The sequence below is a fragment of the Protopterus annectens genome, chromosome 1.part0 (genome assembly GCF_019279795.1).
Source record: "Protopterus annectens isolate FY-2018-M chromosome 1.part0, PAN1.0, whole genome shotgun sequence".
NCBI classification, from domain to species: Eukaryota; Metazoa; Chordata; order Ceratodontiformes; family Protopteridae; genus Protopterus; species Protopterus annectens.
This window is the reverse complement of record NC_056725.1, coordinates 753,435,493-753,453,558: the sequence shown is the minus strand read 5'-3', so window position 1 is coordinate 753,453,558 and position 18,066 is coordinate 753,435,493. Positions and strand designations below refer to the sequence as shown.

At 40.4% G+C, this 18,066-nt stretch overlaps 1 protein-coding gene across 1 annotated transcript in view; it reads right to left on the bottom strand.

Annotated features, from left to right (window-relative positions):
• TMEM91 (transmembrane protein 91) overlaps positions 1 to 18,066 on the bottom strand; it is a 1,107,521-nt gene that overhangs the window by 250,714 nt on the left and 838,741 nt on the right. Inside the window, exon 3 of the mRNA XM_044062730.1 lies at positions 6,868 to 7,011. Coding sequence (XP_043918665.1) covers positions 6,868 to 7,011 — 144 coding nt within the window. The remainder of the gene's footprint in view (positions 1 to 6,867; positions 7,012 to 18,066) is intronic.

Genomic DNA, 18,066 nt, shown 5'->3' with positions numbered 1-18,066 from the left:
GTTCAAGTGTATTCACTGTTGCAGTCATCACACTTGGGTTATCTGCCTGGAGGCAGCCCTCAGCTGGCCTGAATACCAGAGACTTAGTATTTCTGCGTTGGTTGCTGTTGCTCCAGGACTGACGTAAGATTGTCAGGGGTATAAAAACAGGCAGCTGACTCCATTACATCAGTTTTACTTGCCCCAAATGTCAGGAGCCCCCCAAATATGGAGCAAAGTTATGGTGGGGAAAACACCACCAGTAAAAAGTAAATACCAGTACCAATACCCCTGAAAGGTGTGAGTAATAGACATAGTGAGGAGAGAGAGAGAGAGAGAGAGAGAGAGAGAGAGAGAGAGAGAGAGAGAGAGAGAAGGGGGATGGAGGGAGGAAAACCAGGACTGCAGCAGTGAATACACTCAAACATCTACATTTATGGTAAGTGTACACAACTGTACTATGTTCTTCATGTTTCAGTGTTGCAGTCATCACACTTGGATAGATTCCCAAAGCTGAAGAAGGGTGGACACAGTCAAGAAGAGTTGGGGCTGGCTAGTATGCCCTGCAGGACTGCTGTTGCAAAACCTGCCCTGGATTTGGAAAAGATAGGCAGGTGATAATGCTTGGGGAAGGTGTGCACAGAACTCCAGGTAGCAGCTTCCAGGATGTCCCTGATAGGGATTCCCCTGAGGAATGCTGTAGAGTTAGAGGTTGCCCTAGTGGAATGTGTTCTGACCCCCTGAGGGGTTGGTTTCCCATGGTGCTTGTAGCAGAAATGGATGCAGTTTGCTATCCATCTGGAAATTGTTTGTTTTGAAACGGCCTTGCCCTCTGCCCCTGGGGCAAAGCTGACTAGTAACTGGTCAGATTTTCTGAAGGGCTTAGTCTATCAAGGTAAAATCTGAGCTGTCTGTGCACGTCCAAGGAGTGCATGATCCTTTCCCCTTTATTCTGAGGATTAGGGAAGAAAGCTGGCAAATGGATAGATTGGTTGAGAGCCACACTGGGCACCACTTTAGGCATAAAGGAAGGGTTAGTCCTGAGGAACACCCAGTCAGCATGGAAAATAATGAAGGGTTCCACAGCCATAAGTGCTTGTAGCTCAGACACTCTTCTAGCTGAAGTGATGGTCAGAAGCAAGGCTGTTTTCCAAGAGAGGAATTATAACTCTACTGATGCTGCAGGCTCAAAGGGGGGAAACATGAGCTTTTGCAGTACAAAGTTAAGGTCCCAAGCAGGGGTGGGTGCTCTCCTTGGGGGGCCTTAAGTTGTTTGCCCCTCTCAGGAACTGTTTGATAAGAGGATGAGAGAAGAGAGGTGGCTCAATGTTATAATGAGCTGAAGCGGCACAGGCATGGATCTTAATGGAGGAGAAGGATAGGCCCCTGTGGAGTAGATCTGCTAAGTAATCCAGGATTATAGGCAGGGAGGGCAGGGTTGTGTCCTCTCCTTTAGATTGAATCTAGGAGCAGTACCTTTTCCACTTATCATCATAGGATTTCCATGTACTGGGTCTTCTGGATTCAAGAATGATGTCCAGCACCTGCTTGCTTAGGCTGGTTACTGGGGGAGAATTCAATGAATAAGCCAGGCTGCAAGATTTAGGGTTTGCAGTTGCAGATGCAAGGTCTGTCCCCCCTGCTGAGAGAGCAGGGTTTGGTTCTGGTGTAGGTGCCAGGGTGGCACTGGTGACAGGCTGTGCAGGAGTGGGTACCAGTGCTGGTGTGGCCAGTCTGGGGCAATCAGAATTGTCCTTGGTCTGTCCTGTCTTATCTTGAGCAATACTCTTGAGAGAAGGAGCAGAGGGGGAAAGGCATAGACTGAGAGATTTACCCACTGGGAGGATAGGGCATCCACTTTCCAGGCCCTGCTGTGAGGTGTCCTTGTGCAGAATTTGCTGAGCTGGTGATTGAAGGGGGAGGCAAAGAGATCCACCTCTGGGGTCCCCCATTTCTGAATCAGAAGGTTGAAAGTGTTGGGCTCTAATTGCCACTCGTGTGGGTCTAGGAATTTTCTGCTTAAGTCATCTGCCAGTGAGTTTTGTTTGCCTGGCAGGAATTGAGCTTGCAGATGGACCTGCATGTCCAAGGCTGTGTTCCACAGGGCCATGGCTAGCCTGCAGAGTGGGTAAGAGTGACTTCCCCCCTGCTTGTTGATGTACCACATAACTGCGGTGTTGTCTGTTTTTATTAGCAGGTGTCCTGGTGAGAGTATGGATCAGAAAGCTCTCAGACCGTGCTGCACAGCTAGTATCTCTTTTTGGTTGCTGTGAAGATGAATTTGACTTGGGCTCCAATGGCCCTGAATGCACTTGCCATCCATGTGTGCCCCCCAGACATAGCCTGATGCATCTGTGGTTAGGGTCTGGGCAGCATGGGGTTGAGTAAAGGGCAGTCCTTGTTGTGGTTGCATGCTGCTGCCTACCAAAGAAACTCTGTACTTAGGCAGGGTATGATAGGAATGATGGTTTCCAGGTCCTGAGAATGTTGTCACCAAAGAATTTTAAGTACCACTGACATTTCCTCATATGCAGTCTGGCATATGGAATTAGTAGGATGCATGAGGCCATGAACCCTTGAACCTGCAGGATTTTCCTTGCAGATAACTGGGTGCTGGTGGCCATTTGAGTAAAATAATCTGTCAAATAGGCTTGTTTTTCTGGAGTGAGGAATGCCATCTGGGATGCTGTGTCCAAGCTTGCTCCCAGGAATACAATCTTTTGACTGGGGACTAGTTTTGATTTTTTTTTTGTTGATGGTGTATCTCAGGGAGGTTAGAAGTTTTTTTTTACAAATGTCAGGTGCTGCAACAGCATTTCCTGACTGTCTGCCTGAATCAGGCAAGTGTCCATGTATGGGTCAATTTGAATATTTCTCTGTCTGTAGTAAGCAATGGCTGGAGCTAAGCATTTTGTGAATACTCTGGGAGCAGTGGATAAGCCAAAGGGAAGTGCAGAGAACTGATAATGCATAGATCCTGCCCTGAAGTGTAGATATTTCCTGCACAACTCCCTTGTAGGGATGTGCAGATAGGCTTCTTTTAAGTCTAGGGTGACTAACCAGGTATCTTTGGCTAGCATAGGTAGAAGCTGCTGCAGGGTGAGCATTGAAAGATCTAGGATTGGGTGCCAAGTGCCCTCTTTTCTGGGTACAGGAAAAGTCTGGAATAGAATCCTTGACCTATCTGTTCCACAGAAACAGGTTGAATTGCCCTTATAGAGAGCAGGGATTGAACATGGTTTTGTGCCTTGGCTCACTGGTTTGGAGGAAGGTCTGGGAACCCTTTTGGGGTTGGCAGTGAGTGGAAGTAAAATTTGTACCCCTGGACTACAATGTTGAGGACCCATCTGTCTTTTGTGATGGAAATCCAGTTTTTTGTATGAAGGGCAAGTTTTCCTCCTAGGGGCACAAACAGCTGGGCAGAGGTGGGCAGAAACGTTGAGAAGTCATTGGGAATTCTTTCCATAAGGGGGTGGCTTAGCACTCCCTGCTTTAGAGGTGGAGGCACTCCATTGCTTAGATCTCTGCATACCCTGAGACTGTAGTCTGGGGGGTCTGTTTCCTCTGGGTCTTGTTTGAGATGGCCTTGAGGGGGCAGGAAAGGACCAATGTTTTGACGGGCAATACCTACTGAATCTAGGAGGCTGTGCTTGCAAGAATTCCTTGACTGTCTGCATAGATTTAGCTTTTTCTTCCATCTTTTTAACAACCTCTTCTTTTCTGGTGATAAACAGATTATCCTTGTTCAAAGGAGTGTCTAATAACTTTGATTTGAAATGGTCTGGCAAAGTCTGCTCCTTAACCCAAGCATGCCTTCTCAGTACACAACCAGTGACTGCTGCCCTACTGCATCAAAGCCACACTGCAATGTATGTTTGCTGACTTTGCTTGCAGAATGCATACACTCTCGCAATTCTTTATTTTCTGCACAGTCTGTAAAGGTAGCTATTTTTTGCTTAATAAGTTCCATAATATGTTGTTGGTACTTCAGCATGTGAAAGTGAAAATTCAAAGCCCTAATGGCAAGAGTTGCAGAGGTATATACTTTCTTACCCCATCTGTCCAAAGTTCTGGAATCCCTGTTCAAAGGGGTGGGATTCTCAGCTGTAGTTGCTTTGATACCTTTAGGACCCTGGGAAATTACCTCTGGGTCAGCAGTTGGATTTTTAAAAAGGACTTTGTGAGAATCAGGTACTCTGTTCTACCTGCCTGGTTTCCTAGGAACAGGGGATAAAGTATCAGGAGTAAGATGGATTCCATAAAGACATCATCAACAACTTCCAGGAATTGGGGTATTGCTAAAGGCCTGTGTTGTGGCAAGTCTAGAAATTCTCTCAGTCTCTTTTTGGACTGAGGATAGTCTTGGCATTCCCAATGGAAATGCTCTCTTAAACTATGTAAGGTTTCACCAAAAGAAAAATCCTCTGGAGAAGAGGCAGAGGGAATGGATTCCTCTGCATCTCAATCCTCATAAGCAGATAAGGGCATGTCTTCATAATCAGAACCCTCAGAGTCGATGGACACTTGGTCCATTGAAGCTGCTGGAGACTGATCTTTTCCTCTCATAGCAGGGGAAGGCTGGCTTCCCCTAATCAGCATAATAAGGTCTTCTGTCATTCTAAGTATTTGATGTTGTGGCAAGAGAGCAGGCGCATGTGCTTTGGTCATCAGTTTTTTAGGTGTAGCGCGTACTTTTGGCCTTAGAAACTCAGTAGTTTCAGACAGAACTGAAGTCGTCAGTTTGTGTCGAACATCGGTAGTGTGAAAAACTTCCTCAGAAGCCGGTGCCTGCTCAGCGGCTCCAGACCCATCCAAGGTAGAGACATCCGCAGGTTCCATAGTCGAAGAAAAGTCTTGCGGCATACTGGACTCTGAAAGGGTCTTGGTAGAGGCCTGCAAATCCACTGAAGAGGGGATCAGGGGCTGTGAAAGTGCCTCACTGAGTACCGCCGAACTGGTGACTAGCTTAAGAGAAGCATCATTGGCAGCTTTGGACATGTGCGGTCTGTCTCTGTCTTTATCATTACATTTTTTTGGGATATTGGCAGTTGGATGGCTTAACAAAGCCATTTCAGAATACGAAGATCGAGAACAAAAGTATTTAGTGACAAAAAGGGCTCAATGATGAATGGTTTGGGTGTTGAACAAGGCACAAAACCGACAGCGAGGTATGTCGTGGTCTGGGCCTAAACAGGTGACGCAGTAAGAATGAAAATCTCGGTGTGGTATTTGCTTTCCACAGGCAAGACAATTGTTAACTTTTTCTGACATCAGTTAGAGCAAGAAACAAGAATCCCCAATGGGGTACTAAGCTTTAGAAGACTTCAGGATGATTCAATTTGTAAACGAAAACTCAGGTAGCGGCTGGCTGGCACTCATGTGAACTACTACTGCTTCGGGCTCCTCAGCAAGAAAGACTGATGTAATGGCGTCGGCTGCCTGTTTTTATAACCCTGATTATCTGATGTCAGTCCTGGAGTGACAGCAACCAACACAGAAATACTAAGTCTCTGGTATTCAGGCCGACTGAGGGATACCTGCAGGCAGATAACCCAAGTGTGATGACTGCAACAGTGAAACACAAATAACATCTTCCCATAATTATCCTCTGCTACAGTAACCAAAAAATAAAAACCTATGAATAACTATTTAAGCAAGTTAATGTAGACAGAAGAAAAACATTTGTGCTTATTGTGCGATGCTATGTAAATCAAATAAAAGTAACACTGAAAAACACAAAGCAGACCAGTAGAATTCCTCTCAAGAACAACATGTAATCCAAAAATATAAAAGAAGAGAGTAATACCACAGCAGGAACTTTAATAAACTAAAAACTTTAAAATACAAATATTAAGAGATGAGCGCTTTTGGGTACCAAAGGACCCTTTATCAGATCTACTATCAATAAAACTGCTCACAATATTTATAAGTACAAACAACCAATCAATTTCATAAGAAAATGTGCCAAAGTGCTCATATTAACATAAAAACCGCAATTATCTAATCATTTGCATTCTTCATGTGGTGCATCCAATCATAGTGACAACAGAGAACTCTATTACAAATCCATCCAATGTCTATTCTTGTGAGCAAAGCTTTCCATTGGATGAGAACTTGGAAGTAGCTTATTCATTGGTTAGTGGTATACCAATAGGGATCTACACACAGAGTTGTGACTGATCACATAGTATGGTCACTGTTTAATTTAAATACCTTCGCATCAAAGTGTATTAAATAATATAATGCTCAAAGTTTAATATATTGCCAGAAAAGAGCCCTATAAGCACATCTAGTTAGTGATATCATTATTCCTTTTTTATATATAAACTTACATCAACATATCAAACAGATGTAAATAATATGTAAGCAATAAGCTCAATACAACAGTCATAGACATTGGATGGACTTGCCATAAAGTTCTATGTTGTCACTATGATTGGATATACCACATGAAGAATGCAAATGATTGGATAATTGCTGTTTTTATGTTAATATGAGTGGTTTGGCGCATTTCCTTATGAAATTAATTGGCTGTTTGTACTTATAAATATTGTGAACAGTTTTACTGATAGTAGATCTGATGAAGGGTCTTTTGGTACTTGAAAGCGCTCATCTCTTAATATTTGTATTTTACAGTTTTTAGTTTATTAAAGTTCCTGCTGTTGATTTAAATCAAACAAAAGCTCTCTTGTAGCAGTTGAAATGGTTGAAATGAACGAAATGTTGGGAGTGTTAACTCTTGACTCCCCTGAGACTGCCTACATAGTAAAAAAATAAATGTCCTCTGTTCTTGTGGTAGTTACATAATAGAAAAAAAAGCAGCACTTTGTAGATCCTCAACTGGAGACCTATGACTGAGTAAATTTTTATACAAAATAAAGCACTTACCTTCTGAGACAAATAAAATGCTGCAATTCCCAAAGGCCAGAAACAGCAAAGCATAGAGAAGACAGCTAGCCCAAGGTAGTCATGTGGGATGATCACAGAAAAATTGCTTTCACTGTCTGTATCACTCTCGCTGGATGAGTTATTCTGAAAACAAAACAGTTATGTGTATAAATTTTCTTTCTAGTAACTGCATGCTGAATTAAATCCTTTCTACGTGATACTGAAAAAGTTTTGTGTTGAAACAATAAATGCAGTTCTTCTGTCCTCATGTGGAAATGTTTAATATATGCCTACAAGAATGTTCATCATTGCTTCATTTTCTTTCTTTCTTTTTCTTTTTTTTTCAATTTTTTTTGTATTTTTTATAAGTCAAAAATCAAACAAACTATGCACAGAAACAAATATAATAAACTATATACAATGTCCATAACAATTGTGATATAGGAATATATTGCCAGCTCGGCTATGTGGAATTTTGTAAATAGTTCTGTGTCATTTGTGAATATTGATATGATTTACACAGAACTGTATGTTATGTACTGAGCAAAAATGTAACCACAGCATGCCTTGCTGACATAGAACAGAAAAGCTTATAAACTATATACCTGTGCAAATATATGTTTTAACAGTGGAAACTAGGACATAAAATGGTTAACTTGCAAAACTTCAAGAAAATAAGTTGAAATGAAACTGCTTTACGATTGTGCTATAAAAGTTCCCTCTCAGTTTCAGTGTAGCAGATGCAATGTTTAGAGCTAGAAGTTTTAGTATTGTCTTAGAGAAGTAATTATTAGGTTTAAAATATGAAAGTATTTTATGGTTTTATGACTTCCAAGATCTGCAAACATCTGAGAGATATGTACGTTTAATGCAGATATGTTTCTGTTTTAGCCTGGGAACTGAAGTCAGGTGACAAAAAGTGATGTCATCCAAGCTAGTACAGCAGTAATATTTGATATGGACATTTTGTATTTTGTCTTGGACCTAGCAAGAACATCCACTCATCATCATCTGCACTTGCCTTGCTGTAAGTAAGATTTAGGGCATAGTATATCTTTTAGATATAGATAGGAAAATAGTAAAGATTAGTTTAGATGTTTTCTGTATTTATTTCAGACTGTCCTGCAATGTTGTTTTAAAATATTTACTGTGATTTTGAACGCTAAAGTCACTGTGCTGATTTACTGTATATTGTCTTGTTATTGTATTATTTATTATTAAATATATTTAAACCTATCTTTGTGGCTGATATTTGTGAGACATATTTAACCTCTTAGATTACTTGCATATCTATTTGGTGACACTGTACAGGGAACTTCTAAATAGCCTTGCAAGTCTTGATCAGACTACCATTTGGATAATACTAACATTACACAGTAGGTTTGGTCACCCTTTGTAAGGGCCTTATAGTAGCTCATAAGTAGGGGTTGGTGGCAGTGGAAACTACCTTATAGTCTGGGAAGAAGGGGGAATAGCTAGTAAACCTGTGCCAGCCTTTGCTAGGTGTGTGTGTGTTTGTATATAAATCAAATCTGAAAGAGTGTGTGAGTGTCAGCTACTTGGGCAGGGACACAAAGAACTGGATGGACAGAGAGGATGCTAGAGGTCTTGGCTTGGCCCCTCAGATGAGATCTTAACCATATAGCTGTGCCAGTGGGGATTCTTATTAGGTATCTGGAGAACCAGGGAGAAACCAGCCCCAGACTGACTGTAATCTCTGTGTGCTCTTAAGGGAAATTCCACTTTACTGTGTGTGTACTTGTCATCCTCTCAATGTGTATGTCCCCTAGCTGTTGCCAGTGTTAAGAATTGAGGCTCCTTGATTACTGGACCAGTGCAGGAACATCACACATTAATTGGTGGCAGTGGTGGGATATCCACATCACATATTAATTTATTGACAAAGGTGGGATAGCCACATCACAAATTAATTGTCTTGCAGTGGTGTGGATATTGAATTGCTGTAGCCTGTGTACAGTGGTCACTGAAAGTGTTTGTACTCTTGATCAGCCATACAGTGAACATTCGGAGTTTCACATCCCAATTGTTTTATTTATTTTTTTGTTAGCTTAGTTAGTCAGGGAGAGCAGGCAAGCATGTTAGCAGAGGAGTATGGCAAGCTAACAAAGAGCCAGTTGGCTGAAATGTACCAGGCTAAATGACTGATGCATTCCAACCTGACTAAGGCAGAAATTATTGTAGCTTTGAGCACAGCTGCATCGCAGACTAATGATCAGGGGGACAACCAGGCTGGCCTTGGAGATGTACAACTCGCAGAAAATGGACAGCTCAACCTTTCCACAGAGGACTTAAAATCTGTCTGGAGTTAAAGAGACTTGAGTTGGAGGCCAAGCATTTGGAAATAGAAGCAGCAGATAGACTGAGATGTTTAGAGGCTGAGGAATATGAGAAACTGTGACATCTAGACTAAGGAGAAGGAGAGGCAGAGTCAACATTAAAAGAAGATGTTGATTCTTCTTCAGAGTAATGGAGGTAATGGGGAAGGAAATAATGTAACCCCAGAAGCAACAAAGGTGAGTAAATTTCTTCCACAATGTACAGAGGGGTGATCATTTTGATAGTTTCATTCATATGTTTGAAAGGGTATGTAAACAGTATAATGTTGACCAATGTCTCTGGGTATGGTTCCTAACCCCCTTACTCCATAGTAAAGCTATAACTGCTATTTCTAAATTGTCTGATACTGATTGCTTAAATTATAATATTGTAAAGAACTGTCTTTTATAATGCTTTAAGTTAACGCCTGATGCTTATAGGAAAAAGTTTTGTGAGCACAGACACAAGGCAGATGAAAGTGTGTGTGAATTTATTGCTGATCTAAGCACTTACTTTCACAGATGGATGAGTGGATGTCAGTAGATCACCACTACTGAAGGGCTGGCAGACATTTTGGTGAGAAAACAAGCCCTTAGCACTTTGGCTGAGGACATGAGAATCTGGTTAGCTGACAGACAATGCAATATTGCAGATGAGTTGGGGAAGAAGGGAGACCTACTCCTAGCAAGCAGGGCATCACTGCACAGGAAAGGGACACCCAGCATTGCTCATGGGTCTAAAGGAACCCATGGTGGGCAGGCCAGACTGCCCCAACAGAGTCCGGCAGCAGCAGAGGAAGCCACTAGTCCAGATACATATCCAGGACCAAAGGTTAAATGTTTTAAATGCAACTAGTGGGGCCATGTAGCACAGAGATATCCATGGAGGCAAGGTGGGGAATTAAAGGTGGGACAGCCAGTAAGTGGGAATGACAAAATCCCAGTGGTAAATTATCTCGAGACAACAGGGGTACCAAACTACCACAAGAGGTTACATCTTATCTTAGTAGATGGAAATGAGGCTACTGCTAAGATAGACACAGCCTCTGACCTAACCATTGTGAGGTCTGCAATGGTTACAGAGGAGCACTACTTGCTTGGACAGTCTACTCCAGTCAGAGCTTTAGGAGGCACCCCATTCCAAATACTTTTGGCTAGGGTTCACCTTGACTGGGAGGGTGGAAAAGAAGTCAGCAGGTAGGTGTGTTTGAGGATATTCCTGCAGATGTTCTGATGGGGGATGACTTTGATAACGCAGTACTGTGTGTACATGCAATTATACACAGTCTGGCTTGGAGACAAGCATGTGGGTCTGGTAGCCTGGGGGAGACCCAGACAGACTGCATGCTTACAGCCAGGACTGGTGAGGTGGTTACTTCAGGGAGGGAGCTACTCTGTAGCAGTGAGACTGAAGGTGAGCCACAGCTGCTTGAGGGTATTGATCTTCCCTTGGACAGAGTGACTGCGAGGGCAGAGGTGAGTAATAGTACCCGGGCTGATAGTAAGGCACTGCTGTCAGAGAATACCAGACTTCCTGTGGAAGGGGAGCTGGGAAGGGTTACAAAGAGAGAGTTGAGACAGGCTCAACTCTCAGACCCTACATTACAAGGTCTGCGAGACGTAGCTAGTGAGGCATCTGATTCTCAAGGAAGGGGGAATCTGTATACTGGGACAAAGTGTTACTGTATAGAGAATGGACTCCTGAGGGAGAGCTAGAGGGTGAGAGAATACAACAATTGGTAGTGCCCAGAGCCTACTGTCTGGCACTTCTATCCATAGCTCATGATATTCCCTTTGCAGGTCATATGGGCATAAAGCATACAAAGAGACGTATTATGCAGAACTTTTATTGGCTTGGGATTTCCAGAGATGTAACAGGGTTCTGCAGGACCTGTGAGCAGTGCCAAAAGATAGGCAAGACGAGACAAGGTGAAAGCTCCTTTGATGCCTTTGCCTCTGATTGAGGAGCCATTTCAGAGGGTAGCTATGGATATTGTGAGGCCTCTGAGTACCTCAAGTTCACAGGGAAAAAGTATATCCTAGTGGTACTAGATTATGCTACCGGATACCCTGAGGCAGTGGCACTGTCCTCCATTGAGGCAGAAAAAGTGGCAAATGCTTTGTTAGCAATTTTCAGTGGGGTAGGTTTCCCAAAAGAAATGCTGACTGAAAGAGGTGCCAATTTCACATCAGACCTGCTAGCTTGTCTGTGGAAGCATTGTGGGGTGAAGCACCTAAAGACCATCCCCTACCATGGTCTTGTTGAGAGGTTAATCTCTACACTCAAGTCCATGCTACAGGCATTTGAAGACCAGTTTAAGTGGGAGTGGGACAAATATTTGTCCAATCTGCTGCTTGCTTACAGACAGGTTCCCCAGGAGTCCACAGGTTTTTCACCATTTGAGTTGCTGTATCGGTATAGTGTGAGGAGACCTCTAGATTTGATTCGAGATGAGTGGGAGGGTGAGTGTGAATCCCACAAGGAATCTGTTGTGGCATATGCCCTAAACCTCAGGACAAGGCTCAGGGAATCCATGGGCTTGGTCCAGGAGAACCTGACAGAAGCCCAACAGCAGAAAAAAGTCTGGCATGGCAGGAATGCTCGAGCTAGAGAGTATGCTGTAGGGCACCAAGTAATGGTTCTCATTCCTGTCAGACACAACAAGCTTCAGGCAGCCTGGGAGGGACACTACAACGTGGTAAGGAAGGTCAGTGATGTTAACTACATGGAAGAATTGCTAGGGAGGAGGCAGGGGCACAAATTGTACCATGTTAACATGATGAAACCTTACCATGACAGGGAGGCCCTTGTGCTATTTGCAGTGGATGGTAGGAGGACTCTTAGAGGGATCTATTAAGCAGGCTCCTTACAGGGTGAATGAGAGAGTCAAACAGACTGTGAGGGATGAGTTACAGGAAATGTTGGAACTAGGCATAATCCAGGAGTCCAGTAGTCCCTGGGTCTCCCCAGTTGTCCTGGTACTGAAAAAAGATGGCAGAATCAGTTTCTGTGTGGACTAAAGGAAATGAAATAGTCACACAGATCAGATGCTTATGGCATGCCTAGGAGATGGAAGCCCTAGATCAGCTGGGTGGGGCTAAGTATCTTACACTATTGATCTTACCAAGGATTACTGGCAGATGCCCTTGACTCCCACTGCTGGAGAGAGGTCAGCCTTTGTGACTCCTTTTGGCTTGTATGAGTTCACAAAGATGGCATTTGGGATGAAAAATGCCCCAGCAACTTTCCAGAGGCTGGTAGAGTGTATCATAGCAGGAGCAGGAGATTTTGCCCTTGCTTTCCTAGATGATATTGCCATCTACAAACATTCCTGGTAAGAGGACCTTCAGCATGTCAGGGAGGTGCTGGGCAGACTGCAGAGGGCAGGGTTGATCATTAAACCCAGCAAATGTCAGGTGGGTATGGCAGAGGTCTCCTACCTGGGACATAGAGTGGGGAGTGGTAAGATCAGGCCAGAACCTGCCAAAGTGGAAAGCATTCAGGCATGACCTGCCCCTGTTACCAAAAACTAGATGAGGGTATTCTTATGGACAGTGGGTACTACAGTTTGTCCCCAATTATAGTACCATAGCTGCTCCCCTCACAGACCTGATAAGGAAAAACAAGCCAGATAAGGTAGTGTGGACCCCAGCATGTGAGCAGGTATTCCAGAAGCTTAAAGAAGCTTTGGGAGGACCCTCTGTGTTAGCCAGTCCAGATTACAACAAAAAAATGTTGTGCAGGTGGGTGCTTCAAAACATGGGGTGGGGGCTGTACTTAGGCAGGTTTCCTCAGAGGGATAAGAGCACCCAGTGGTACAGCTCAGTCATAGGCTCCAAACCAGGGAGGAATGCTATGCAGCTGTAGAAAAGGAATGTCTAGCCATAGTGTATGCATTGCAAAAACTTAAGCCTTATCTGTATGGAAGGAAATTCCCTGTTAGAACAGATCATAACCCTTTAACATGGTTAAACAGAGCCAGTTAGCAATGGATGGAGCCAGGGGTTGCAAGCATATGATATGTCAGTTAACAGTGCCAATGCAGATGGGCTCTCAAGACAGGGAATGGGGTAAGGTATACTCAGATAGACCTAATCCTCTCAAGTGGCATTTATCAAGGGCCACTTGAAAAACTAGCTTGAGTTCTCCAAGGTGGGGGGAGATGTGATATAGGGAAATATTGCAAACCCAACTATCTGGAATTTTGTAAACAATTCTATGTCATTTGTGAACATTGGTATGGTTTATACAGAACTGTATGTTATGTACTGAGCTAAAATGTAACCACAGCATGCCCTACTGACTTAGAACAGAAATGCATATAAACTATAGACCTGTGCAAATGTATGTTTTAACAGTAGAAACTTGGACATAAAAAGGGTTAAGTTGTAAAACTTCAGGAAAATAAGTTAAAACAAAACTGCTTTACGATTGTGCTATAAAAGTTCTCTCTCAGTTTCAGTGTAGCAGACACTATGTCTAGAGCTAGAAGTTTTTGTATTGTCTTGAAAGAGAAGTAATTACTATGTTTAAAATGTAAATGTATTTTATTGTTTTGCAACTTCCAAGATCTGCAAATATCCGAGAGATATGTATTTTTAACTCAGGGATGTTAAATTCTGTTAGTTTCTGTTTTAGCCTGGGAACTGAAGTCAGGTGACAAAAAGTGATGTCATTCAAGCTAACCTAGCAGTAACATTTGATATTACTCTCTTAGAGAGAGACTGGACATTTTGTATTTTGACTTGGACATAGCAAGAACATCCACTCATCATCATTATCTGCACTTGCCCTGCTGTAATATTTAGGACATAGTATATCATTTAGATATTGATAGGAAAACAGGAAAGGTTAGTTTAGATGTTTTCTGTATTTACTTGAGACTGTCCTGCAATGCTGTTTAAAAATATTCCCTGTGATTTTAAACTCTGAAGTCACTATGTTGATTTATTTAGTACTGTCTTATTCTTTTATTATTTATTATTAAGCACATTTAAACTAATATTTGTGGCTGATATTTGTGAGACATACTTAAGCTCTTAGAGTATTTGCATATGTATTTGGTGACACTGTACAGGCCACTCCTAAATAGCCTTGCAAGCCTTGGTCAGACTATGATTTCAATAATAGTAACATTACACAGTAGAATTGGACGCCCTTTGCAAGGGTCTTATAGTAGCTGACAAGTAGGGGTTGGTGGCAGTGGAAAATACCTTATAGTCTGGCAGAAAGCGGCATAGCTAGTAAACCTATGCCAGCCTTCCCCAGGTGTGTGTGTGTGTATTTGTATATAAACCAAATCTCAAAGTGTGTGTGTGTGTGTGTGTGTGTGTGTGTGTGTGTGTGTGTGTGTGTGTGTGTGAGAGAGAGAGAGAGCTACTTGGGCAGTGACACAAAGCACTGGTTGGACAGAGAGGGTGCTGGAGGTCTTGGCTTGGCCACTCAGCTGACATCTTAACTCTTTAGCTGTGCCAGTGGGGAGTCTTATTGGGGATCTGAAGAAAGAGGGAGAAACCAGCCCCAGACTGACTGTGATCTCTGTGTGCTCTTAAGGGAAATTGAACTCTATTGTGTGTGTACTTGTCATCCTCCCAATGTGTACATCCCCTAGCCATTGCCATTGGTGAGGTCTGAGGCTCCTTGATTACTCAGCCAGTGCAGGGGCATCACAGCAATATATGCATATAAAAGGAAATCATTTAATATTTCTCCTAAGCAGGCAGCTTATATGTCACATTTTTTTCACAGCTTTATAGTGGAATTTTTTTAATCACATACTAATTTAGCTAATTGAACAAATTCACTACTAAATAAGAGAGTATATTCCAATTTCCAATTGTTTGTAACAACTTTCCTTGCTATTGCTAGTATTTACCCTAGTATACGCATTTGATTTCTGGGTATGATTTCTGAAACCTTCACATTAAACAATATGAGAGAGTCAGAGATTGTGCAATTATCATTCCACATGGCCTTACAGAAATATCCAAAATCATTCCGAAAAGCAGATACCATTCTACAATTGACAATCATATGTAACCAGTCACTATCAGATGATTTGCATCTGAAACATTTCATGTCTTCATTTTTATATATTTTTGCAATTCTATGTGGAATTTCAAAGAACCTCTATGCACGGACTTCCAAGTATAAATTCTCCAGTAAGGAGAAGTTGTAGTTCTTCCTGCAGATTTCATACAAAGCCTTTTATTACTTATTGTAAATTTTTCTTTGTTTATTTTAGGTGAATAATTCCAATAAGAGGCATCTGTAATTGTAAAATCTATTCTATGAGGTACCTTTTATGAAAATATTATTAATAATAGAAATAATGAAATAATGTCAAGAATTTTAGGTATGCTATTGTCAAGTGTTTCTAATGTAGCCATGGTTCTGTTTTGAGATAATTCTTTACAGGTCTGTATATCAAGCCAGTTACAATGTTGTAGACTATACCTAGCTATGAAATAATCATCTGTGTGAATCTTATTTGTTGACAAGAAATGATGCCAATACAGCAAATTATCCTTTTTAAAATCCAACAGTTTATTAATATCAAAGGAAATTATACTTTCACTAGTGAAGGCAATTGGAAATATGGCTATTATTAAGTTTTTGATCAGTTGGTTAGAATATATACATCTTTTGAAATTTAATAATATCTGGTTAATGAAGAAAAACATATTTTAGTTTTTCTCTATTATTTTGTAAATATACTTTAGCCATACAGAGATATTTCTATCCATATGAATAAAAGGTTCAAACAGTGTTTTATTATTGTTTAGTAATATATTTTCATGCATTGATTTTCAATAGGATGCATATGAATTATTAATCCATAGAAATACTGTGTTAGTAATAGCTGCTTTTAAATATAATTCAGTGTTAGGAAATGCAAAACTCCCTCGTCCCAATTTGGAGTGTGCCATTGTAAGGATAGTCTAGTTTTTTTTAGGGTGCCAGAAAAATTCGAGCAAGATATTATTTATACATTTAGCAGTTTTTTTAAGTGATGGGATAATTAATATCTGACTAAAAATTAAAATTTTAGGTAGCATTATCATTTTAATTAAAGTTAATCTGTCTTCAAATGTGAAAAAATTTTATTCCATTTGTTAATAATTAAACTAATTAAATGTTGATAATTAACTGAAACTGTCTTTTTATGATTAGATTCAATGAAAATACCTATTGTATATACTTAATGTGTGAACTGACCCAATTAAAGTATTTGTAACTTTTTAACTTAGAAGTAACTTTCTTGTTTATAAAAACAATTGGGTTTTGTTGTGATTAAATTTTAATCATGATATGTTATCAAATAGATCCAGAGCACTAACTAAAAAGACGAGTTAAGTTTCAATATCCAACTTGTTAGTAACAAATCATCGGCACAAAGCTGGACCTTGGGGGATAGGTCACTGCTAAGTTTATAACCTGTAATGTTCTTATTGTTTTGTATGTAATTAGCAAATGGCTCTATGGCAAGGGCAAAAATTAGAGGGGACAAAGGACAACCTTGTTTTGTACCTTTCAATACTTTAAAAGAGCTAGACAGGAAAGAGCCAATCTTAACAAAGGAAGTTGAATTTTCACAGCTTTCTAATTAAATCTATAAATTCTAGAGAAAAATTATACTCTTGCAATACTTTAAATAAGTAAGATTAATTTAGACAGTCAAAAGCTTTGTCTATGTCAAAATTTATTACTGACAATTCATTTTTCTTTTTGTTTGTTATCTCTATGAAAGACTGTGGTCTTATTATATTGTCTTGAACTTTCCTGTTTTTATGAACACTGTTTGATCATTATATATTAATTCAGAAAGGGTAGTATTTAGTCTGTTAGCTATAATAGCCATGAAAATCTTTTTATCTATATTTAACAAAGAAATATGTCTATAAGATGAACAAAAGGTGGGTTCCTTATCTGATTTCAAAATTGGAGAGACTAGAGAATATTTCCATGAAGGTGGGACATTTGACATGTTTTTAACTTCTTGAAATGTATTTAACAAAATGTTTAATATGTTATCTGGTAAGATTTTATACAATCCAGGGATTAACCAATCCAACCTTGGTGCCTTTTTTATTTTTTAAATTATTTATTTGATCTTTTAGTTCTTTAAAAGTGAAGGCTTTATCAATTTTGGCAATATTGTTATGATATAACTTCCTCTGAATATTCTTCTTTAGAAAATTATTTAAGATACTGTTGTCTTTTGTCATTTATTGGAGTTCTTAATTATATAAAATTAATATAACAAGAAAGAAAATAGAAAAAAGTATGTTAATGCATGTCTGTATTAATAACACAGCTCCAAATAGTTGTATTTATACAGTTAAAAAATCAACTTATCTGTAAAATACTTAGGAAGTTGGTCTATTATAAGAAACAACAAATTACAGCATTAATAGCTAACAAAAAGGATCAGCTAGTGAAGCAAGTACAGCCAGGAACAAACAGATGCAGAATACTCTAAGTAGTTATATTATTACTTATATTTTATAAAAATACAACTGTTTATGCTCATGCTTAAATAAGTATTTCAAGGTCATTAGATCTCTAAAGGCTGGATCTAAGTTACTCCTGCAATTTTACCTTCACCATATCTTTCAGCCTGGTGACAGTGTCCTTTTTGTTTTACTAGAATATCTATCAAAATATGTCCTGATGGTCCTATTTTGCACTTATGACAGATGATTTTTTTTTGCCTTGTGGCAACTAACAACTTGTAGGAAAACTAGTTGTACGTGTGAGAAAAAGGAGGCAGAGGCTAATGGCAGAAAAGAGTAGTTAACCCATCTACTCAGACCATTTTCTTAACCAACTGAAATGATCAAGATCCCGCTTAAGATATGG